General features: G+C 41.9%; 1 protein-coding gene and 1 long non-coding RNA gene across 4 annotated transcripts in view; one reads left to right on the plus strand and one right to left on the minus strand.

The window, feature by feature from the left end:
- The window catches only part of LOC137252907 (uncharacterized), a 124,006-nt gene that overhangs the window by 76,289 nt on the left and 21,832 nt on the right, over positions 1-25,885 (plus strand). The window lies entirely within an intron of this gene.
- Positions 502-1,159, minus strand: LOC137252274 (protein transport protein Sec24C-like). 2 transcript variants are annotated; one of them, XM_067787760.1, is made up of 3 exons: positions 912-1,159; positions 622-851; positions 502-564 (listed from the first exon to the last, which is right to left on the minus strand). In XM_067787760.1, the coding sequence occupies exons 1-2, from the start codon at positions 1,055-1,057 to the stop codon at positions 680-682; spliced, it is 318 nt and encodes a 105-aa protein (XP_067643861.1). In that variant the 5' UTR covers positions 1,058-1,159; the 3' UTR covers positions 502-564; positions 622-679. The 2 variants fall into 2 exon arrangements, with proteins under 2 accessions (XP_067643861.1, XP_067643860.1); XM_067787759.1 differs by having other exon boundaries at positions 906-1,159.

The following is a 25,885-nucleotide window of genomic DNA, read 5'->3' on the forward strand; positions in this document are numbered from 1 at the left end:
GATTGGCGCTTCGACATGTACAGCCATGTCATATTTTAGCATGCATAATTGTAATGCTTTACGTATATCTTTAATGATGATACGTGCATGCACGCCTTCCTCAACATCTGGCTTAACTTGTTTTAAGATTTCACATGCTTAAAATACTACTGAAGTGGTGCCATCGCCGACCTGATAAGAGAAACATTTTTATTCTACACATTCTAATATAACAAAAAACTTACCTCAGCATTTTGAGATTTGGCGATGTCTACTAGAGTTTTACGGCTGGATTCACAATATCCAATGGTTTCATAATAGTTTCCCCATCATTTGAAATTGTGGCCTTACCACTGGAATCAACAATATGCTTGTCAATACTACGTGAACCCAATGTAGTGCGTACAGTGCCACAATTGAATGCGAGGCATTGATGTTGGATATGAGTTGAGGTTTACCGTGAGAGCTATCGGTACCCAAGCATTTTTTACACAAATACTCATGTACCCAATATAAGTTCAAGACATTCATATTTATCGACACGCTGTTCGGTATGGCCCAAATGTTGGAAATATGCAGTTGGCACTGTTGAGAAAAAATATGGATCAATGAACACAAGTAAAAGTGAAAGATTTTTTTTACCATCTCTTGTTACTTTACACATTAGACATTGGAAACGACGACCAGCATCTACAAGTTGCTATTGAGCCTTGCAACGATTGCATCTAATTGCACCCAATTCACCAAAATTTACAATGGGTGGCTCATATTCACCCTCAACCGTGCGTGCCATTGGTGAGACGGTAAGTGTAATGGACAAAGCTGTTGTTTTTAATAAATCAGCTATTGCAGGTATGCAATACAAAGACGACCTGCAAAGAAGAAAGATCAAGGTAATTGCCAAGGAAAACATTAATTTCGATTACCGATACCTAACGTAACGTGGCGAGGAGTTACCCTGATCTTCTACCACATATTTTGTGGTCACAAATGGTGGTAATAAACCCTGTTCATTAGTAATAAAAGCACCACCAGCGCTATTTTGATTTTCAATGATAACGCTTATCGGATTTGGCATCTGATCGGGATCTAAACGGCGTTGGGCTTGATCATACTGTTGCGGCTGTTGATATTTACCAGTAACAGGTGCAGGTGGTTGCTAAAGAAAATAACACAAAAATAATCATCAGCAAATTTGTAAATTATTAGTTGTATTGTGTCCGGGTATTGGAGGTTGACCCGGCTTGGGTGGTTGACTGAGCATTGGCGTCTGTCCAGGTTGTGTTGGTGGCATCATAACAAGTGCCAAGAACATATCCGCGGCATACCTGCCAACCAAAATGATTCAAGGGGTTGTGATTGCCAACCTCACCTACCCGTGGCGAATCCTGTACCTAACAATTTGGTGTGAACAATTGGTGCCAGTTAACCCTCTGAAATAATCGGCGCAATTGTACGCCATTGTGTTGGCATTAATTTGGCAAAATGCAAAAGCTTTTCATCCTTCTCCCATGACCATTCTGTCTTCTTTATGCTAGGATCAAGCCATTCGTACCAGCGTGCCTTACATTGCTTGGCAGATTTGCGGTGCAGCAGTTATGCAATACGTGACCACTGGTTTTTACCATATTTCATTACAGCTGCTGAGGATTTCATCCTGAAAGTTATGAATTTAGTTAATAAACGGCCAAGAGTAACCAGTCGCGTCAAATGCTTACCTCAGCGTTTCTCCACACACCATCTTTTATCATAATTCGCGGCATGGTGCTACATAATTGTGATGTCTTTCGATGAGCACAAAAAACAAATAAAAAATTGTTGTCGAAATAAACAGCAAAAATCATTGTATATTAGAGACTTTGGGAAAATTTTAGAATAGCACCCCCCGAGTTAGGGGTAAAACTTGGTATCAAATGAAAGAGGGAGTTCTCCCGATCACAAATATATATATTTTAAAGTGTGCAAACTTATAATTTAAAAGTTATTTGTTGTTAAAGTTTGCAAATTTAGCAAATTTCTATAGCACTTTAAATTACAATTCACACATCTTTCAAAACCTTAATCCACATACACATCTATATAAATTGGCAACGATAAACTTAAATTGCATTTTTGTATATTTCACATTTCATTTTTGCATTGTTTTCACTTATTATAAATGTTTTTATTAAATAAATCGCGCTTTTGTAGCAACATGCACATATATATATATATATACATATATTTTATTGATGACATTACAATCTGTGCTGCCACATGTATATACGTATACACATATAAAATTTGTATAGAAATTTGCAAACTTTAACACCAAATAACTTTTAAATTATAAGTTTGCGCACTTTAAAATATATATATATGTGATCTGGAGAACTCCCTCTTAATTTTACATCTTTCCGGAGATATTCCATTTAAAACTCTCAAAATTGAAAAAATTTTCGACCACCAAATGTTTTGCTGTCTCTGCTGAATTAGAAATGGCGGATTTTTTTGAACGCAAAAATTACGTATTTTGCTATCCCTATAAAAATAATAGGTGCGAGAGAGCACGATACATTGTGGGAAAGCTAAATTTGTCAACATGCTATTTCATTTGGAGAATTTTTCATTCCAAATCGTCACCCCTGTCAAAATTTCGTGTGATTTTTGCAGGGTGTGTTGTTGTGGTAGATGGTATTTGTTAGCGGTCGTTTACTGCCACTTCTAGTGTACCCCAAGGGAGTGTGTTGGGTCCCTTATTATTTCTTATCTTTATTAATGACATACGTCATTGTTTCAGTTATGCTGAATTCTTATTCTATGCTGATGACTTGATGATTTTTGCATCAATCACGACTCAATCTGAGTCCACTATGCTCCAAGCTGATCTTGATAACGTAATGGGCTGGTGTAGATGGAATCGTCTGTTTTAAATATAAGTAAATGTTTTAGTATTACCTTTGCTAAAACTCGAAATGTTCTTCCTGGTTCTTATCATATTGGGAACTCTACGCTGAGGGTTGTTGATGAAATATCAGATCTTGGTATAGTCTTTGATGCGAAGTTTCTATTTCACAGTCAGATTAATTATGTCATTGCTAAGTCTTATTCCACACTCGCGTTCATTCGCCGTTTCAGTATGGATTTTAGTGATCCTTATACTTTAAAACTTTTATTTACAACCCTAGTGCGGTCTAAACTAGAATATGCAGTTTTCATTTGGAGGCCGTACCATGCCTGCCATATAGACCGACTTGAGCGTATTTGAAAAAAATTTTTCTGCGATTTGCCCTCCGGTCTTTGCGTTTTCACGATCCTGTTCCAACATACAGTTCTAGGTGTCTTTTAATTAACCTGAAATCTTTAGTGAGTAGAAGATCAAAGTTTTCATTGACATTTTTATATAATGTCATCAATGGGACGGTTGACTCGCCCTATCTTTTTGAACGTATACGGTTCAATGTACCATCGCGAACCCTTCGATGTCACGATTTTTTCTGGTTAGATAAATTTAGAACGAGTTATGCTTCCAATTCTCCAATTGCTAGGGTAATGAGGGAGTTTAATTTGCTGTATTCTATAGATATTGATTTTGCATTAAATAAATTTAGGTTTAAACTGCTATTGAATGAAATAATTTGAATATTTAATATTTATTAATTAAGATACATTTGTAAATAGTCTGTAAGGAGGTTCTGATTATTCTAGATTATAATATGAATAAATAAATAATTGCTGACTTTACATATCCATATTTGTAATGTAAACACTTTTAGTTTAATTGTATTAGTAAAATCGTGTATGTGTAAGTTAACAAATTTCTGTATAAAAAGAAAGTTCAGCGATAGAAAATTATTCTTTTTATTAAATGAATGAATGATGGTTGGCTGCTAAAATCCAAGAGGCCGGTTGTATCGAAAACGACAACCGTTGACCCGCAAAATCCTCCGTTTTGGAGGGGAAAGGCACCCACACATATACCCCGACATGCATATGAATGAGTGCTAACAAAAAGCACACATACACGTGCATGTACATGCATGCACATGCATGTGGCGGTGATGGTGTGGGTGGCTGGAAAATAAATCGAGTATCGAGTTCCATTAGAGTGGTCGAAATCAGATGCGGAAGAGTTAGGCATCCTGCCCAAACATGCCCCTCCCCCTTGCGATCTCTATATATTGCAACATCGCTTTCCAAAAACGATCTCCGCTGAAACGAGGGAAATGAATATAAGGCTTATAACTAAACTTAACCTAGATGGAGCCTTTCGCCACCGTCGCGGGTGGTTGGGAGCCCTTCCCAACCGTAGCATGCCACCCAAGCTGGGATGAAATGAGTATTAAAAAAATGAGGTAAGTAAATATTTCTTGCCTTTGATTATAAACAATTCTTAAATATATAAATTCCGTAAAGGTGCAAAAAGAAAAACAGTGGTCGTTGTGCTGGACGAAGAGGCTGAGGTCTCCGTTCCAGACTCGCAGTTTTTGGGGTTTTCCAGCTCTGGACGAAGACGCCAAGGTCTCCGCTCCAGCGTCTTACGCATCGTACGCTCTCGGGGCGACTGCATTTTGTTCGACGAGGCGGGGCATCTTGGAGGTGTTCCGGGGCGAGTGGCCGTGCGGTTGGTTGGGTGCGGCGCGGTTTCGCTACAGTGCATATATTTTATAAATTATGTATTATATTATTAGTTAGTGCTGTCGGAATGGACGTCGTTTCGAGCAGCTGATGCATACTTAACACAACTTGTAGGATTGCGGTGTGTGGGAGGTTGGAACAGACGTGATTCCAAGCCACCCACTCAAACCATTGCGTGTGTATTTAAGTAAGTCAGTAGATATTTTATTATTGCGTGGAGCGAGGTTTTTCTTTTCAGCGAAACGAAGTTGCGAGTTGTGAAAAACTGTTATTTTATTAAAAAAAAACGTATGTTAAAATAAATAAATTCAAGTGCAAACGAAAGCGAGTTAAGCCGAGCGTAAATGAGAAAACGAAATGATGCACTTAACATTGTGCGAAAGCTCATAACCATCCCCTGAAATGAATTTACAGAATTGCGACGCTTTTCACGACGGGTTCTATCTGCATGTACCATTATGTGAAGTGCAACCCTGTCGTGTGTTTTTTGATCAGCTGATAGCTGGTATGGTGGGTTTGTGGAGTGCGAATTTATATATACATATATGTATTTTGTCATTCGAATTGGCTCACTAGTGCCGTAGAAAAAGTTGATTTTTTCTCATTTCGAGACTTGTCCATTTCGGGAGTCCGGTTCTTGTTTTTTGTACCGAAGCCTTAAATCAGGAGTGCTCATGATGTTTGTTGTTGAAAAACAACAATTCCTGCCCCAGCCAAAAAAACAAGCAGTACCGACGGCAAAAAAAATCGAAAAATCAAAAAAAAATTTTTGTTGTTTTTTGTTTCTTTTTGTAAATGAGAACACAATTAATTCTTAAGGAGGTTTTTGCCTTTATCTTTGAGCATAAGTATGTTTTGGGACTGCCCGAGGCGTCAGTATGGGTCAAAAAGGCCCATCCCGATTTTGTTTCTCTTGCGGCTTTTCGGTACCAGCGTGCGTTATTTGACGCAATACTAAAAAATAGGCAAATACATACGTTGGTATAAGTATACAAATAGCCAATGCACGGACTTTACCGCATTGGTAGATTTACCAACTTGTTGACCCATTTTCCTTTCTTCGACTACTTCTATCACCAAATCCCAAAATTCTACCAACATTTCAATATATTTAATTGCCGAGTACCCCCAACTAACATTAAGAGGTGATACTGGCCAAACCAATCCATTTTGAAAAATTTGTGAACAGATTAAAACAAGAAATAAATTTGTTTATGAAATAAATATATTGCGGCGCTATTTTCATCATTTTTTTTACATAATTTGAACGAAAATAAAAGCTGTAAGTAAAACGATAACTGCCGAATTCGGTTATCTGTGGCAGTATTTTTGGTACATGGGAATACGGGAAATGTGCATCTTTGTTTTACAATAAATAATAATTGTTTTATACAAATATAAAACTGTAGCTATTGTTTTCGTTTTGTTGAATGAAAATCTGCCAACTACTACTATTTTCATTTTTTGTCTACCAACATTTTTCCTTTAAAAGTCCGTGCACTGGTACAAGTGTACCGGCAGCAAAGGCAAAAACGAAGAAAAAACAAACATCCATACACACTCGTATATAGAATGTAAATTATCATGAATTGAAACAAACGGGACTAAAATCTAAAGATTTTTCCCGTTGTCATATTCTTTGACTACGGCGCGTGGCTGGATTACGGTTGGTCTTTTGGTTTGGTGATCATGAATGGTAAGTAAAATTTAAAGTTAGTAATTGGTAATTTAATATTCCCTTATTTGTTATTATTAATTAATTTTCTTTTTATTTTCAGGTGGATGGTATGGATATCCCGGAGTTGCAGCTATGTAAATACATATATGGATGGAGTATCAATTTTTTTTTATCGTGTGTACCGGCAAAGAGTATATATTGTGAAGAGGCGTCACTCGATACTTTTGTTGTTGCCAAAGCAAATTACTCGATGTTTTCTCAAGGTAGTCGTTGTTTTTTTTTTTATCAGATGTATTTATAAAAACGCTTTCTATACATTTTCGTGGGGTATTTGTGTTTATTTTACTGATTGTATTAAATTAATTAATTAATTCTCTTTCCAAAAATCGTAATTATGCAAAGTCACTTTACCGCATAACTATATAGGATTCAATTAAAAAAAAATAAACAAAACTTCCTTGAGAATCACATTCGACATGACAGGGTTGCTTTGGCAACAACAAAGTATCGAGTGACGCCTCTTAACAAATATATACTCTTTGGTACCGGCATCGAAAAGGGGTGCTCCAACTGCGGCGTCGGCCGCGCTGTCAGTTGTCACACCTTTGCAATGCCCATTGACGCTTGATCTAATATCTTGTTCCTTTTCTCTTTTTCTTTGCAGGATCTTTCATGGATACTTTTTTAGGAATGCGCTACAATATTCACAAACTGTTCTTTGATCTCAGAAGAAAATCGGTGTATTCCATTCGGTCGTTGGATTGGAAAAACGCATTGATAACTTCGGTACGTGATTTGTGTGGCCGAGGAAAGTTGCATTCGAAATCCTTTCGTTTAGCGTTGTTCAATAAGAACAGCGAAACTTGGTACTGAGTGAGGGTGCTAAAGTGCTAGAATGTGCAAAGGGGGCACGGCCCCAGAAACCACAGTTGCTTTGTAAGCATTTGCTTCAACTAGAGGTTTGTTCTTCAATGACGGTAGAGCTTTGACACTCCCGAACTGAGAAATCTGGACGGGTTGATTTTACAAAGTAAGGAAAACGGGTAATAATTCAATCCCCTTTAGCGAAAATTTTAGTAGAAAAGTACCTTAGTAGTATATTAGTAGTGATAATAAATTTGTAAATGTCAACAGGTTTTGGAGGAAATAATTCATTTTCTACTAAATATTTCGTGAATTGATAAAGAGCTATGTTGGTTTAGAGTTTTATTCAAAAATACACTATATCCAAATTTGTTTCAAAAACTCCCTACAACGATATTGAAAACGCAGCAGACATGGTCTGACAAAAAAAAAATTACTTGTTGTCTTAGAACTTTATATTCCGGTCTAGACTTTGACAGAAGAGTTCAGCTTTTATGCGGTCCTGCTACACAGGGAGTATTTACCTTTTTATTCTGAAATTTCGGAAAGCTCCTTTACGTTAAGTATTCATAGAAGTGTTGCGGATAAAACGTTAATTTAGAATATTCGGAACACGTTCGTTTGTTACTACCACACGAGGTCCAAATATATATAATATTGAAAATATAAACCGATTCTCCAAATTCTTAAATGGAAACGAATGTTCCGAACATACGGAATGAATAAGTTAACATGCTCAATGTACCAATATTTCGTTATGGCATCTCCATTATTTACTAATGACATTTTTACCTGAATCAATTTACTAGTCGACTCTCTGACGCTGATCGATGAATTTTGAAGTGGTTTAGGGTTCGTATGTTCATATGTTTACGAAAGTGCACGATTCCTTGGTGTCCGTACTTTTCATAAAACCTATGTTCAGCCACACTAATAGTTCATGGCATAGTTAATAAATTCATCATAAAATTAAAATAAATGTTCTAAGGAATTATGCAGTTTAGTACTTATCGGGTATTTGTAAACTGATTGCTTCCTATTTCTACTTCTAAAATTTTTCCAAAAATTGCAAAGAAACAACACAGTTAACGGATGTCAATTCGATTTGGGAGCAAAATGGCTGCAATTGTCAAAAAATGTGTCTTTCGAGCAAACCTCTTGTGATTGAATCATGCCGTCAGCCATTGGCTTGAAATCCCAGTATTTCGAATTATTTCCAATACAAACAAATATAAAATAAGAAAATTTTTGAATAAAAAAAAACTGATAGGCTAAACAGAAAGCAAACTATTGACTAACTATGGATGAAGACCATAATACATCTAGTGGTCGCAATATTAAGAACGAATCTGTTTCAAATATCAGAACTGGGTCTGGTAACGTAAGGCGAAATGAAGTTTCAAATTTAGGCACTACCCCTACAGAAGATGAATCTGAAGATATAGATATTTCAATTCTCATTTAGGAAGCCGTCATAAAAAATGTTGATTGTGTTTTTAAAAACAACAAAGCAGGCTTTAATCATTAAATCGAGGTACTCAAACTAATTTCCAACGGCTATGGGAGTTATTTCACATTCAGAAACAGTTGAGGCCAATAGCGATGCAGCTAAATGCTGCACGGAAAATTTTATTTTTCAAATCTATTACCATTTTGATGGACAAAACTTAATCGATGTAACGTTTAAGTTATCAAGCCCAAATGCTTTAGCAAAGAAGCGGCTGCCAGAACAAAAAATTTGCCAGCTAAAATGAAAAACGGTCCAAAAATTTCGGTAAACTTTAGTTTGACCTACAACTGTGGAAATACGTTCAAAAATTATGGGAAAAGGCTAAAAATATTTGTTTAATGTAAATATTATTAGTTCGAAGGCGGAGGGTAAATATTATTTCCCATTCAAAAGTTATCACTAAAAACAGGTTTTGTAATAATGAAGTCCCGATGCAACCAGTCCATTTTGATCACAGAACCTGGAACGTCACACATGTAGGATAAGCCCTACCATTAAATGATGTTAACAATTATATCATATGTCCGATTTACTGAAATTTCAAAAGAATATATGGTTTTCACTGTGAGTTAAATGCGTTACAATATTTGACTAATAAATTTAATCAAAATATAAATTTTACTTAGATTTGTTTATATTTGACTCTAATTAGTCGTATTATTGTAAAATAAGTATAAAGATAATAATATTTTACGACTATCATTTTATTAAATGATTGAAACTATAATCGCCGAAATGTATGTCGAAAATCCCCATATTCAGATCTACTCATTTTTGTTTGGAGTGGCATCATTGACAAATGTTATAAAAAATTTGCATTTTGACAGCGCTCTCTCGAAACAAAGAGTTGCTAATCCATTCATCTATGTGCTTTAGTACCAGCTCACCGTGTCGTCGGCATGTCCTTATTTTAAGGAGTTATTCAAGACTGACAAAGGAATTTGTCCTCAAATTGAAATCGGCGAAATTGATAGTGTTACATTTGAACGCTTAATCATTTTCTGCTAGACCGGAAAACCACTCATAACCATCGACAATGTGGACAAAATTTTGAAAGCAGCTATGGAGTTACTATTGGAGTCTACTGTGTCATGTTGTGCTCATTTCATTATAGAACATATATCCGTATACACTTTGCAGCGAGCATACGTCTTACAGAGTGAAGCTCATTGTGAGCTGTTAAATCGGAAAATTTTCGAAAATGAATTGAAAAACTTCATGAACGTAATGCAAAATGCACAACTTTGAATTTTGCTCCCAACAAACTACACCAGCTGTTACAAAATAATGATTTAAACATGGAATCGGAGCTGGAGTCTCAGAGCACATTCATCTATGTGTTTTAGTACCAGCTCACCGTTCGATTCTGTCGTCGGCATGCCCTTGTTTTAAAGAGTTATTCAAGACTGACAAAGGAATTTATCATCAAATTGAAATCGGCGAAATTGATAGTGTTACTTAATAATTTGGGAACAATTTAAACAACGTGACATCAGGACGGACAAGGCGACAGCTGTTTCGATTATACCTTGTAAATCTCTTCAAAGCCTTTTCTCCCGGGAGTGGGAGTCGAACTCGCACTCCTACGATAGTTGAAATGGTTATAAACGCATTCAGCTACGTCATGCCTGTTGTAACGTTTTTCCCAATTGCCTTCTTTTTGCATATTTTAATCTTTTACACATTGCATACTTCGTATGCAATTATGTGTTAAAGCTATGCTTGGTACGGCGGTTTTCAAAGAAACTTTGGTTTTGTTGCTGTTTTCGTTCTATTTATAGAACTAGAACGAATTAACCAATTTTGTCTGTTTGTATGATTTTAATAATCGGGGATTGCCCATATTGCTTTTTTAACTGTATGAAAACATTTATTTGAAGCCATTTTTTAATTTTATAATTTATTTAATAATTTGGGAAAAATTTAAACAACGTGACATCAGGACGGACAAGGCGACAGCTGTTTCTATTATACCTTGTAAATCTCTTCAAAGCCTTTTCTCCCGGGAGTGGGAGTCGAACTCGCACTCCTACGATAGTTTAAATGGTTATAAACGCATTTAGCTACGTCATGCCTGTTGTAAAGTTTTTCCCAATTGCCTTCTTTTTGCATATTTTAATCTTTTACACATTGCATACTTCGTATGCAATTATGTGTTAAAGCTATGCTTGGTACGGCGGTTTTCAAAGAAACTTTGGTTTTGTTGCTGTTTTCGTTCTATTTATAGAACTACAACGAATTAACCAATTTTGTCTGTTTGTATGATTTTAATAATCGGGGATTGCCCATATTGCTTTTTTAAATGTATGAAAACATTTATTTGAAGCAATTTTTTAATTTTATAATTTATTTAATAATTTGGGAAAAATTTAAACAACGTGACATCAGGACGGACAAGGCGACAGCTGTTTCTATTATACCTTGTAAATCTCTTCAAAGCCTTTTCTCCCGGGAGTGGGAGTCGAACTCGCACTCCTACGATAGTTGAAATGGTTATAAACGCATACAGCTGCGTCATGCCTGTTGTAAAGTTTTTCCCCAATTGCCTTCTTTTTGCATATTTTAATCTTTTACCCATTGCATACTTCGTATGCAATTATGTGTTAAAGCTATGCTTGGTACGGCGGTTTTCAAAGAAACTTTGGTTTTGTTGCTGTTTTCGTTCTATTTATAGAACTACAACGAATTAACCAATTTTGTCTGTTTGTATGATTTTAATAATCGGGGATTGCCCATATTGCTTTTTTAAATGTATGAAAACATTTATTTGAAGCAATTTTTTAATTTTATAATTTATTTAATAATTTGGGAAAAATTTAAACAACGTGACATCAGGACGGACAAGGCGACAGCTGTTTCGATTATACCTTGTAAATCTCTTCAAAGCCTTTTCTCCCCGGAGTGGGAGTCGAACTCGCACTCCTACGATAGTTGAAATGGTTATAAACGCATTCAGCTACGTCATGCCTGTTGTAAAGTTTGTCCCAATTGCCTTCTTTTTGCATATTTTAATCTTTTACACATTGCATACTTCGTATGCAATTATGTGTTAAAGCTATGCTTGGTACGGCGGTTTTCAAAGAAACTTTGGTTTTGTTGCTGTTTTCGTTCTATTTATAGAACTACAACGAATTAACCAATTTTGTCTGTTTGTATGATTTTAATCATCGGGGATTGCCCATATTGCTTTTTTAAATGTATGAAAACATTTATTTGAAGCAATTTTTTAATTTTATAATTTATTTAATAATTTGGGAAAAATTATGATGTCACGTTGTTTCATGGTGCGCTTGTGCTCAATGGACATATATTTATTGTCGGAGGTCCTAGTGAAGCAGACCATGAAACAGTGGTACGTTACGCTCCACAAAGACATGAATGTACTAAGATTTGTTCTTTTAATGCTGGACGTTGGACGAGTCGTTGCATTTCTATGGATAATCAATTATAGGCTACCGAAGGCATATATACGAATGACGTCAATAAAGATCATGTTTCAGTTTACGATGAACAGAATGATAGATGGATCGAAAAGGCGTCAATACCTTTATCTGGAGCATACTATTGTTTTATGTTCTCGAAATGTTTATATACTTAAATGAAAACGTAAAACTAAGAATGACTTGAATTAAAATAAAAATATGATAAAAAAATTTTAAGGACTACTTTTATTTAAATGGACCAAAAAATAGAAGGCAATTTTTCCTTTAATACAGACATAATCTTGTTGAATTTTGACTAAAAAACTTTACCAATAGCTCTTGTAAAAGAATTTTGGGATATAAAACTATAAAGGTGGGGCGCAATATTTCAATTTAAGGCAAACCGTGTACTTGGGACTAACTAATTGATTATTTAAAATTTAAGCACGCGCTCTACCTTTATAATTTTAGATCACAAAATTCTTTTACAAGAGCTATTGTTAAAGTTTTTAGTCAAAATTCAACAAGATTATGTCTGTATTAAAGGAAAAATTGCCTTCTATTTTTTGGTCCATTTATATAAAGGTAGTCCTTAAAATTTTTTTATCATCTTTTTATTTTCACTTTTTTATTGCTGCCTACAAAAAGGTATTTGGAATTTGGATTCTGACTCACGGTCCAAGTTTCAGGTCTGTAGTTCACCGGGAAGCTACTTAAGAATCAATCGCAAGATTCACCACGTTTTTAAAGGATTTGCAGTTATCTTGACTAGCGCGTTACCTAGAGGAAATTTGTTTTCTATAAGTTGTATTGTCACCAGGCCTCTAACTAAGTGCCAAGTTTCAAGTCTCTAAGTAATCGGGAAGTTAGTTAAATATGGATTGAAAGATTCCCAAATTAAAATGTGTTTTCTTACCATCTCGATCAGCGTGCGCAACCTAGCGAAATTTTTTTGATCAAGTGTTGCGTTGTCACCGGGTTCTGACCCACGACACAAGTTCCAAGTCTCTAGTTCACCGGCAAGTTACTCAAAAATCGATCGCAAGACTTCTCTTTTCAGGGATTTGTAGTTATCTCAATTAGAACGCCACCTGGCGGAATTTTGTTTTCTGTATATTGTATTTTCGCCAAGCCTCGAACTGTGTGCCAAGTTTCAAGTCTCTAGGTCACCGGCAAGTTAGGTAAAAATGTATTGAAAGATTCCAAAATCAAAATTAATTTTCTTAATATCTCGATCACCGCGTTCTAACTCACGGCCCAAGTTTCAGGTCATTAGCTCACCGGGAAGCTACTTAAAAATCAATCGCAAGATTCCCTGCGTTGTTTCATGGATTTTTAGGGATTTGCGTTTATCTCGATTCGTCTGCCACCTGGCAGCATTTTGATTTTCACGAATTGTAGTGCCATCGACTCGCAAACTATGTGCTAAGTTTCAAGTCTCTGGATCACCGAGAAGTTAGTTAAAAGTCGATCGCAAAATTTCCATTTTAAAAGAAATTTTCTGTATATCTCGATCCGTGCGCCACCTAGCGGATTTTTTCACTTGCATTGTAACGTCTCTCAGATCTGAACTATTCTCTAAGTATCAAGTGTCTAGCTCAACGGGAAGTTATCGAAAAATACTTTTCCGTGGGTCAAAGATTCGTATGGAAATGAGGGGATAAACATGAAAGTGACCTACTATAAAGGTATAATAAAAAAGCATTTACAGCAAAACTAAAAAGCAATCGGCCAGAAGTGATATTTTACAGAAAGGGCAGCCTCAAATTTATTGATTGGTGGCGCTAAAGAGGCGAAGATATCGAAATCTATGTGTCGCAAAGGCAAATTTTTGAAAAAACAACCACAAGAAAAAGCAACCCAACAGAGGTGGATAACAACAAAGTGGATAACAACAGAGCGTGCATTAGAATTCACAAATTGGCTAGATTCTATGTGAAGAACTTTTCGCACAAAAGCGCAGCTTAGCATTTCGAGATAATTGCACTCCCCGGCGTATACAAAAATATGTATATTCTATTCTGCTTCCCTGACCACGGCAGTACGGATTGGGAAAACCAACAATTAGAGAATCTAAAAGGAGCTGTTATTGAGGTTTAACTATACCAATATTTTTCTCTTCTAAACTATGTGTAATGTCCTTTCTGCTTTTCTCGCAGGTATCCTAAATGTGAAATAGGCAAGTCATCCGGGCCTATTACGCTTTGTTGCCTTTATGTTTGGCGGTCATATGCAGTGCAGGAGTAACTCTACGATAGTTTTGCTTAGTTTTACTGTTTTCCGAAAACTTACATTCAATTCCTCCAATTATTGGTATTGCCCAAAAGTCTATTTTGTAAAAATTAAAAAATAAGTGTTTTGTGGCAGATGGGGGATCTGCATTAGGGTTGTTGGTTGGCCTCGTTCCGGGTGAACGAGAGCTGGGTTTTGAAATTTGGAAAATTTAAAATGATAATGGGCCGAGTGCCTTCGTTTTCTGTGGCAGACCGAGGGTCTGCATTAGGGTTCTGTTGCATTACGCTTCCCAAGGCCATCGGTTGTATGTATCGGAGCGACTCGGGATTTTTCCCGACCAAGGACTGCCATTTCAGTGTAACCCCACACAAATTGTCATCCTCCCAGCAGCTCAGCGGGACTGCTCCATATTCTCTTGCTCCGGGAAGGTATCGAACCCAATCCAGGTCCGTCTCCTGACCCCGGTCCTGAGAAATGGTTTTGCTGCATCTGCCGGAGAAGAATCTTTTTAGGACGGTCATACTCTTGTCAGTATGTCTCGTGCAAAACCAGACGTCCACGTAACTTCTATAAATCTTGTGTGGCTCCTTGCTGTTCACGCCCTAGGGCATCCCGTAGTCTGCGCCTTAGCCCCCCCCCCCCCCCCCCCCCACCTTCCAGCAGCCCCGCTGCTCAGCAAGCCAAAACGAGTACCCTCTGTTGCTCGTGCCCCACGGCGCCAACAACTCACACGGCTGCTCCCACTCATACCTACAATCTCCGTAGTAGAGTCGGGAGCAATGCCGAGCATCAGCCCTTGCCCCCGTCTTCTCCCCCCCCCCCCCCCTCTTTTCCGACAGAAATTGTGTCAGGGAAACAAACTCTTAATCCCTACCTCCCTTTGCACCGTTTGCCAGCACAGAATATATACGTTTGCGACATCCGCCCAATGCAGCTCCTGCCATGGACGGTGCCACTTTCCTAGATGTTCTGGTCTCCGCGACGGCAAACCCCCGACTGGTTTCATTGCGCCATGTTGCCAGGCCGCATACCCAAATACACGGGGTACCCTAATGCTTACCCAAGGACGTCCAGTCCCAGGGTCACAACAGCAGTCGCGTCCTGGCCTTCCACAACCCAGGCGTAGTCACCCGTAACTTACTCCCAGAGTGACGACTTTTCCCCCTATGCACTTCAGAATTTTGCAGTTAAACTGTAATTGATTAACTGGGAAGACCACAGAGATAGTCGATTGCGTGAAGCGGCACAACATCCGCATTGCTGCGATTCAAGAGACTAAACTCACAGTAAGATCTGCATTGAAGACCTGTTCTGGGTATAATGTCCACAGAAAAGATCGCGAGAGCGGAAATGGAGGCGGCCTCGCGTTTTTCATACACAACTGTGTGCAATATCATATATTTGATCCCGACATCGACCGCAGGGACAGTGTCTTAGAACGTCAAGGATTATCTGTCCGGTCGGGCGATGGAAATCTAGAAATCATCATCATCTACATCCCTCCTGCCACCTGTTGCCCCAGTGGATACCGCCCTAATATCAGCGCCGTACTCACTGGCAACAATCGCATTATCTTAGGCGATTTCAATGCCCATCACGATCTATGGCACTCAAACTTGCGGGTGGACAGTAGGGGTGAGATGTTGGCGGATCGACTAGAAGAAACGACGTTCTGCACAATAAACGGGGACGCCCCCACACGTATGGTAGGAAGCTGTCACAGTTCGCCGAATATTTCAATCGTGAGCGCAGAACTCGTAAACTGCCTCAACTGGCATCCGATGGTAACATTGTCATCCGACCACCTTACTTACTTACTTAATTGGCGCTTAACCATCTAAACGACCACGACCGTCCGACCACCTGTCTATACTTATTTCGCTCGAGCGTTCCGCCGACTTCATCGTCGCAGAAAAACGCTCTTTCATTAACTTTAAAATAGGAAAGTGGGACGAATACAAATCCTTTACAGACAACCGCTTTGCTGCCCTCCCTATCCCAACTGATTCCCGCCAAAGGGGAGCGTGCCTTCCGCAGGGTCATTGAATCCGCCTCGGCTCGTTACATTCCCGCCGGTAGAATTCCTGAAGTTCGGCACACTTACCGGCGGAGGCTGCAAGTTTAGCGAGAGAATGTGACCTTATAAAACAGCTCGATCCAGGCGACCCCCAAATAAGGGATATAAACCAACGCATCAGATTGCTTGTAGATGAACACACTGGGCGAAATGGGAGGAGCACCTAAGAGGTTGTAACCTCGCTACCGGTGTAGGTAAACTTTGGTCCACCGTATTATTATTATTATTAATTGGTCTGGAAGCACTGCAACCTTTGTGCAGATCTATTTTGCAAGACCTTTCAGCCTCATTTTTTATCTGGAGGCTCTTGATGTATCTAAGTACCTCTTCAGGCTTTTTACTCCATATCACATAGGGACTAAGAGTTCCTCCACCTAGATGGGATAATCTCCGCCTAGCTAGAGCGACGCATTCGAAGAGAATGTGAACCGGCGTTTCATCATCCAGCTCACAGAAACGACAAATTTGAGTATCTGATAAATTCAATTTACTAAGGTGATATCGTAGACCGCATTGTCCCGTGTAGTACCCAGTAAGAGTTCTTAGGTCCTCCCTGCTTAGGTTAATGAGTTTGGCTGATACTTTCGTTGCCGGAAGTATAAACAGTTTGGCCTGCCTTTGCCCTGGGAAATCAATCCAGTGACGTCTGAATTGTTTCGTTTCCCAGTTACTTATAGTTTCCCTGGTGTGTCCTTTGTGAGTCCACAAAAGGGCTCTGGACCATAGAATGCTGATGTAGCACCCTGCTTTGCTAGGAAATCTGCATGTTCATTACCTTCATGTCCCTGATGTCCGGGAACCCATCCCAACAAAACCTTGTTTTTGGCTCCCAGGGTATTAAGGATTTCAGTGCATTCATTCTCTACCACATACCTCTATTGCATGAATTTCTGCCTGAAATATGGTGGGGTAACATCCCATTGGTGCCGATTTTTTGAAGTTTGTCCCATAAATGCCAGCTCCCGTTCTTCCGTCATCGAATTTCGATCCATCCGTGTACCAGACCTCTGAGTCAGTGTCGTTATAAGGATTCCCTATTTCCCAGTGGATCCTGTCCACAATGGACACTTCAAAGTTCCGTGAAATTCTGAGCTTAGGGGACATTACTTCACGCAGTTGTAATAAGGGATTTCCTATGAATTTTCTTATTACTTTCATATGCCCTATCATATTTCCTTCCCTTAACTCAGAAATATTTGGAAGTCTTAGTGCACCTACTGTTGTTTCTTTCTCTATCAGAATAGGGAAGGGAGGTATTCCCACTAAAGCACTAAGTGCGTCAGCAGGGGCGGTTCTCATCGCACCCGTTATGCCAACGCAAACTAATGGATGCAGTTTGCTTAGTTTAGCCGTTGCCTTTCTTAGCGTGGCCTTCTGCCACCAAAATAGCGAAGCATAGGTTGTTGTTGTTGTTATAGCAATGTTTCGCCCCACCTAATAGCTGCGACCGATCACAAATTGTCATCAATATCCTCTAACGGGAGTCCAACGAAACTTGCTGTTTCGACAGGGGTGGACCATAATGAAAGGGGGATGCACAGGTTTCTGGGTATTCAACAGGAACTGTTTTTGGCTCCCAGGGTATTAAGGATTTCAGTGCATTCATTTTCTACCACATACCTCTATTGCATGAATTTCTGCCTGAAATATGGTGGGGTAACATCCCATTGGTGTCGATTTTTTGAAGTTTGTCCCATAAATGCCAGCTCCCGTTCTTCCGTCATCGAATTTCGATCCATCCGTGTACCAGACCTCTGAGTCAGTGTCGTTATAAGGATTCCCTATTTCCCAGTGGGTCCTGTCCACAATGGACACTTCAAAGTTCCGTGAAATTCTGAGCTTAGGGGACATTACTTCACGCAGTTGTAATAAGGGATTTCCTATGAATTTTCTTATTACTTTCATATGCCCTATCATATTTCCTTCCCTTAACTCAGAAATATTTGGAAGTCTTAGTGCACCTACTGTTGTTTCTTTCTCTATCAGAATAGGGAAGGGAGGTATTCCCACTAAAGCACTAAGTGCGTCAGCAGGGGCGGTTCTCATCGCACCCGTTATGCCAACGCAAACTAATCGATGCAGTTTGCTTAGTTTAGCCGTTGCCTTTCTTAGCGTGGCCTTCTGCCACCAAAATAGCGAAGCATAGGTTGTTGTTGTTGTTATAGCAATGTTTCGCCCCACCTAATAGCTGCGACCGATCACAAATTGTCATCAATATCCTCTAACGAAACTTGCTGTTTCGACAGGGGTGGACCATAATGAAAGGGGGATGCACAGGTTTCTGGGTATTCAACAGGAACTGTTTGGTTAGCATCTCATTTCTCTCCCTGATGGGGAGTATTCTCTCCTCATTATGTAAATTGTGTTCTGGGGACATAAGAAGACAGCCCGTGGCGGTTCTGAGCGCAGTATTTTGGCAGGCCTGTAGCTTCTTCCAGTGGGTAGTTTTTAGGCTTGGCGACCATATAGGGGACGCGTAGCACGCAAACGGCGGGCCAATTGCTTTGTATGTAGTAATGAGCGTTTCTTTGTCTTTTCCCCAAGTACTGCCAGCAAGGGATTTGAGGATTTTATTACGGCTCTGGATTTTCGGAACAATTGCGGCTACGTGCTCACCAAAATATAGATCCTGATCAAACGTCACACCCAAGATTTTGGAGTGTAGGACAGTCCGTAGCGTAGTGCCATCGACGTGGATGTTCAAAATGGTCGACATTTGGGACGTCCAAGTTGTAAATAGGGTCGCGGATGATTTAGTCGGTGATAATGCCAGGTTTCGCGAGGCGAAAAAACTGGAGAGGTCAGGGAGGTAGCCGTTTATTCTGTTGCAAAGCTAATCGATCTTTGGGCCCGGGCCTGTGGCCATTATTGTGCAGTCATCGGCGTAATAAACGATATTAATTCCTTCTGGTGGCGAAGGTAGTTTTGATATGTAAAAATTAAACAAAAGTGGGGATGGGACACCACCCTGAGGCACCCCTTGTTTAATTCTTCTTGGCTTTGATATTTCGTTTCTGAATTGCACCGATGCCTGCTGACCACACAGATAATTTGCGGTCCACCTTTTAAGACATGGGGGAAGGGTAAACCCTTCCAAGTCTTGGAGTAACGTGCCATGGTTGACCGTATCAAAAGCTTTTGATATGTCTAGCGGTACGAGTACTGTTCTATGGTGGGGCTTCTGATTTAGACCACAATTTATCTGGGTGCTAATGGCATTTAGCGCGGTGGTGGTGCTATGGAGTTTTCTAAAGCCATGCTGATGATAGGCTAGCTGCAAATTTGCTTTGCAGTGGGGGAGCAAAATGGCTTCAAGCGTCTTGGCTACTGGCGATAGGAGAGATATCGGGCGATATGACTCTCCTATGTTAGCTGGTTTTCCAGGCTTTAGTAGCGGGACCACCTTTGCCATTTTCCATTTTTCTGGTATGTCAAAGGTAAAAAGAGACAGGTTGAATACATGTGCTAAATATTTGAAACCCTCTTTCCCTAGGCTTTTAAGCATCGGCATGGCCATGCCGACTGGGCCCACTGCATTGGATGTTTAGCATGACCGATGGCATCCACAACCTCTTTGGCGGTGATGGTAATTGGTGACGCGCTGAACTTATTGTGAGGACCAAATAAAACACCATTAATTTGGCCCACACAAAACGACCCCACAACATATTCAACACAGCTTTAACACAACAGCAAGTCACAAAAGGCCCTAGCAACACGACAAACCAACAAGTCTCAGTAAAACGACTAGCAATCACAACACTTAATAGCAACGCAACAAACTAACAAGTCTCAGCAACACAACGAGCGTTCGCAACATTTAATAGCAACACGGTAATCATGGCAACGCAACCATTTGAGCTAGCAACACCAAACACAACAGCTATAAAAGGAGTGACACAGCAGTACAGCAGTTGTTTAGGACGGAGCTGTGGTCGTGACCGGAGCTACCAGTGGAGCGACCCTCGAAGGTATCGGTTATACCATCCAGAAATATCGTTTCATAGGAGTGAGTCGTGACCTCAAGTGTTGAATGTGTCGGTTATACCACCAAACATCGCTTGAGACTTCGTAAGCAACGGCCCTACCACAGTAACGCGCACCCGCGAACAGGCGACGTCCGCCTGCCTGCGCCGGCGGTCACCGCGCCACTGCAGCCATACGCAAGCATACGACGTTGGCCACAGCAGAGTCATGCCAACATACGACGCGGGCCACAACAGCGCTACGTAAACACACTACGCTGGCCGGAACAGCACTACGCAAACATACTACGTTGGCCACAGCAGAGTCACGATAACCTACGACGCTGGCCGCAACAGCGCTACGCAACCGCACTACGCTAACATACGACGCTGGCCGCAACAGCACTACGCAAGCATACTACGTTGACCGCAGCAGAGTTACGCAAATACACGACGTCAACCATACTCGAGTTACACACACGCACGCAAACGCACCGACATAAGCCGCAGCCGAGACAGCGCAGTCGCTAGCCGTACGAAAGACACGCCGACGATGGGCGTCACAGAAACACATTTGCACACACCCAGGCAACTACCAGCAAGGCGTCCTAACCCACCACTAATCATAGAGTAAGCATAACGCCAAGTGAAGAACATATGCATACCTTTCTTTTATTACATTCTTTTCATTATAGTTTTAAAATATATAGAGTTAAAGAAATAAAGTCAATTATATGTTAAAACGATCTGTAAGTTGTCCAGAATTACTAATTTATTGTAATGAACCTTGGACACGGCGAGTATAGCCCAAGCACTTATTGAATAAGCACCGGGGGAGGAAAAAAGTTTCGTTACAATTGGCGCCCGAGCAGGGACCCCACAAATCGTCCAACGTCAGAAGGAGCATTCCTGACTAGAAACCTAACCATAAAATGGCCGACCAGATTGATACCACGTGGTTAGACAACATTTCAAAAGAGCAGCTGATATCCATCACACAGGAATTGGGTATTTAGCAGACGAGAAATCTGAAAGCACATAGCAGCACTGGCTTCGAGAGCAAATGTGGACTTGGAAGTAGGCGAAAAATGTCTATCCCTAGAAGCCGCTTATAAGGACTCTACAGACACGAGTGATTTAAATGAGGTTAAGACACCGATTCCATCGAACCGAGGGGCACCATGAACATCGCCGATAGACCAGGAGAGCAAGACCAGTTCGCGTTCCCTCCCAGGAGTACAGCACCCCCACAACAGTATTTATTGTCAGGAAAAGCGGTACCACCAAACGGTACATCTCAGGCACCGACCATTATATTCGCACCCATCATCGACCAGGTAAGAAAGCGGTCGGTAAAATATGAAGGTGGACGGGCCCCTTAGCGTTCATCGAACGGCTGGAGGAGTTAGCCGAAGTGTACGCGCTAAACGTAGATCTCCTACCAAAGGCCAGGCCCGAGCTATTAGGGGCCCCCCGCTGCAGTGGTATCGCAATAACAATGCACGCTGGGAAAGGTGGACAAGCTTCAAAAAGGATTTTTTACAGTTCTTCCTACCGGTTAGGTATTTCGAGCGTCTCGAAGACGACATACGCCAACGGAGGCAGCATAACAAGGAGAAGTATAAGGACTACGTGCTAGCGATACAGAGCTTGATGAGACACGCAGGATACACCAGCGAATAGCGGTTGGAACGAGTCTTCCGTAACAGCCACCTCGATTACCAACTTTACATCCGTCGGAGTGACTTCACCAATCTCGCAGAACTCTTAACCCTTGCCGAGGAATACGAGAGCATACAGGAGGCTTATCGAAGACCATCAGGCGGGCATCACCGCGAAGTTACGCAACACATCGCAAGTGACCCGACCCTGGTACCACCACCACCACCGAACATACCGCACCACACGCCTCCCGGAAATCAGAGATTCGACCCCAACAACGTATGCAGGATGTGCGGCGAACAAGGGCACTACGCCAAGATGCCGAAACCCACGGAAAATTTTTTGCTGGGAGTGTGGCCGCAGTGATATACGCACAATTGAATGCTGCCGTCGACGAAAGGGAAACGACAGAGGGCTTCACGAAGAACAAGACGCAGTGAGCCCAAAGAACCCAGCGCCGAATCGCCAGTGGTAATGTGCCAAGAGCATGGGCGCCTTTACGCCGTAGCCAGGCTCGGCGGGGAATCAGCCGAGGCGGTTATCGACACAGGGACATCAAGAAGCTTCGTTTCGAGCAGCCTAGTAGAACGTGTAGTAAACTCCGGAAACGGAGAAATGGCGAGAGTGGCCCTCAAAATAACGATGGCAAACAGGACTAGCACCACAATCTTCGGTGCCATAAGAACTGAGGTGCGCCTCGGAGAAGCGTTACTCCACAAAGTTTTACACGTCATGCCCAGGGCGATCGACGACATCATACTGGGCCTGGATACGCTAGGAAGCATGGGAGCCAACATATCATGTGGAGAAGGCCACCTCGTGCTAACCAGACCCCTTGCTCAGCACACACCGAATCCTGGAGCCATGTCAGAAACTATTCAGAGTATAACACCAGCGAGAACAAGTAACGCCAGGTACGATACCCATGGAACTATTGAGAGTATAACACCAGCGAGAACGAGTACGAGGAACGCCAGGTACGACACCCCTGGAACTATTCAGAGTATAACACCAACGAGAATGAGTACGAGGAACGCCAGGTTCGACACCCCTGGGACTATTCAGAGTATAACACCAGCGAGAACGAGTAACGCCAGGTACGACACCCCTGGGACTATTCAGAGTATAACCCCAGCGAGTACGACACCCCTAAAGCCACGTCAGGAACCATTCAGAGGGTAATACCACCGAACAGTAGTAACCACAAGCACAACAACATTGATGATAGGATCAACAGGATCAACGGGGCCTACGATGAGGACGAGGCGGAGCGAGTGCGCGGTTTTCTGGCAAAAGAGCTCCGGAAATTCGAGAACATGAGTGGGGTGACGACAATAGCCGAGCACAAGATTATCCTGACGGACGACCGCCCTATCAAGCAACGTTACTTCTCACGCAACCCAGCTATGCAGACCATCATCAACAACGAAGTCGACGAGTTACTCGAGAAAGGATGTATCGAGCCGTCCCGTAGCCAACAGAGCGCACCGATCATGCTAGCCAAGAAGAAAAACGGGAAGTTGAAGTTATGCGTGGACTATCGGGAGCTCAACGCCCGATCTGTACCCGATGCATACCTCCTACCCAGAACACAACATATACTGGACAAGCTACGACAAGCGAAGTACATCAGCAGCTTGGCCTCGAAAAATGGCTACTGGCAAATACCCATGGAGCCCCACAGCCGTCTCTACACAGCTTTCACGGTACCGGGACGCGGGTTATTTCAGTGGCGCGTTATACCGTTCGGCCCACACTGCGCACATGCAACATTTCAAAGAGCACTAGATCAGGTTATTGGACAGGAGATGGAACCCTACGCTTTCGCATTCCTCGATGGCATAATCGTCATAGGATCCACCTTGGAGGAACACATTCGCAACTTGAAAGAAGTAATGAATCGCAGTCGCAGCGCGCCAACCTCAGAATAAATCCGGAGAAAAATTAATTTTTCAAGAAAGAAATCCGATACCTAGGACACGTAGTAAGCGACAGGGGAATTTACACCGACGCCGAAAATGTTGCAGCCATCAAAGACCCGAAACAACCAAGGAACGCGAAAGAGGTGCGTCAATACCTCGGTATAGCATCTTGGTACCGACGGTTCGTACCCGACTTCGCCACGATCAGCCAGCCCTGCTGAAAAAGGGCAAACACTGGAAGTGGGGGGCCGAACAACAGGAGGCCTTCGAGGCCTTAAAGCAAAAGCTCACGGAAGCACCAATACATGCCTGCCCGGATTTCACCAAGACCTTTACCTTACAAAAGGACGCAAGCAATTTCGGGCTGGGAGCCTTATTGACACAGGACTTGGAGGGTGAGAACGCGTGATCGCCTACGCCGGCAGGAAACTCAACAAGGCGGAACCAACAACTCGCCCACCGAGAAGGAATTCCTCGCGATAGTCTGGGGTATACGCAAGATGAAGCCCTACTTGGAAGGATACCGATTCAAGGTAATCACGGACCATATGTCTCTAAAGTGGCTAAACTCCATCGAAAGCCCCTCAGGCCGTATAGCACGATGGGCCTTGGAACTTCAGCAACACACTTTCGACATCGAGTACACGAAAGAGAAGGTGAACCTGGTAGCGGACGCACTATCACGACAGCCACTGGAGACCCTACGACTGGCAACGGCAAGAGAGCCACAATGCAAGTGGTGGCACAGGCGCGTCGGCGAAGTACGCACCAACCCGGAAAAATACGCCGACTACATAATAAAAGATGGACAACTGTACCGCCATATTCCTTGCCGGTAACACGATGAAGATGCGGTCCCTTGGAAATTTTGTGTACCCACACCACTGCGAGAACGAGTATTAGAAGAAAACCACGACATCCCAAGCGCTGGACACATGGGCATCCGCCGGACGGAAGCGCGAAATACCAACCGGTATTACTGGCCCGGTATGTTTCGGGACATCAGTTGATATGTACGACAGTGCGAGTCTTGCCAGAAATACAAGGAAGCACAGCAAAAGCCGGCTGGAAAGATGCTTACACACGTGGCCCAAGAACCATTCGCCACGGTATGCGTCCATTTCGTCGGACCACTCCCACGATCCACACACGGGAACACAATGCTATTAGTACTTTTCGACCGTTTCAGAAAATGGGTGGAATTGGTCCCCATGAGGCCTGCTACAGCAGAGGGCCTTCGCCGCGCGCTCAGAGAACGCATCCTCGCACGGTTTGGTGCTCCCAAGATACTGATATCGGACAACGGCGTTCAGTTCACCAGCACAATGTGGCAGCGTTACCTCAGGGAAATAGGGATACGACAACAATTCACGGCGCCCTACACACCGCAAGAAAACCCAACGGAACGGGCGAACAGAATAGTCAAGAGAATCATAGCGCAACTCACCAGATCACAGCACAACAGATGGGACGACTTTCGCCCAGAGATGGAGCTGGCCATCAACACCAGTGTGACCGCGCCCACCCGATACAGTCCAGCTTTCCTCGTACAAGGACGGAAGCCGCGACTACCAAGGGCATTGTTTGACGAAGTCAACCTGGGGACGGGCACAGCCCCCAACACGGCAGAAGAAAAATCCGACAGAATGCAAGAGGCATTAAGAATAGTGAGGCAGAACATGGAACGAGCGGCGGCAGACCAAGCACGGCATTACAATCTACGACGGAGATAATGGACCCCCGTAGACGGCGAACTAGTGCTCGCAAAGGAACACCATCTCTCCATGGCCGGGGAAAATTTTGCGGCAAAGTTGGCCCCCAAATATGACGGACCCTACCAAATCCTAGGATATGTGTCCCAGTGATACTTAAAATACGAAAACTCAATGGAGGAAAGGAGAAAACGGTCAACATCGCAGAGTTAAAGGCATATCATGCAGCAGAGATCATCGCG

The sequence above is a fragment of the Eurosta solidaginis genome, chromosome 5, assembly GCF_040869045.1.
Source record: "Eurosta solidaginis isolate ZX-2024a chromosome 5, ASM4086904v1, whole genome shotgun sequence".
In the NCBI taxonomy this organism is placed as follows: Eukaryota; Metazoa; Arthropoda; class Insecta; order Diptera; family Tephritidae; genus Eurosta; species Eurosta solidaginis.

Bases quoted from the DNA above. Each gene is read 5' to 3' on its own strand.
- LOC137252274 (XM_067787759.1), bottom strand. From the start codon at position 1,057: ATGCCAAATCCGATAAGCGTTATCATTGAAAATCAAAATAGCGCTGGT. The intron at 852-905 runs GTAATCGAAATT...TCTTCTTTGCAG, and splicing joins CCACGTTACGTTAGGTATCG to GTCGTCTTTGTATTGCATAC.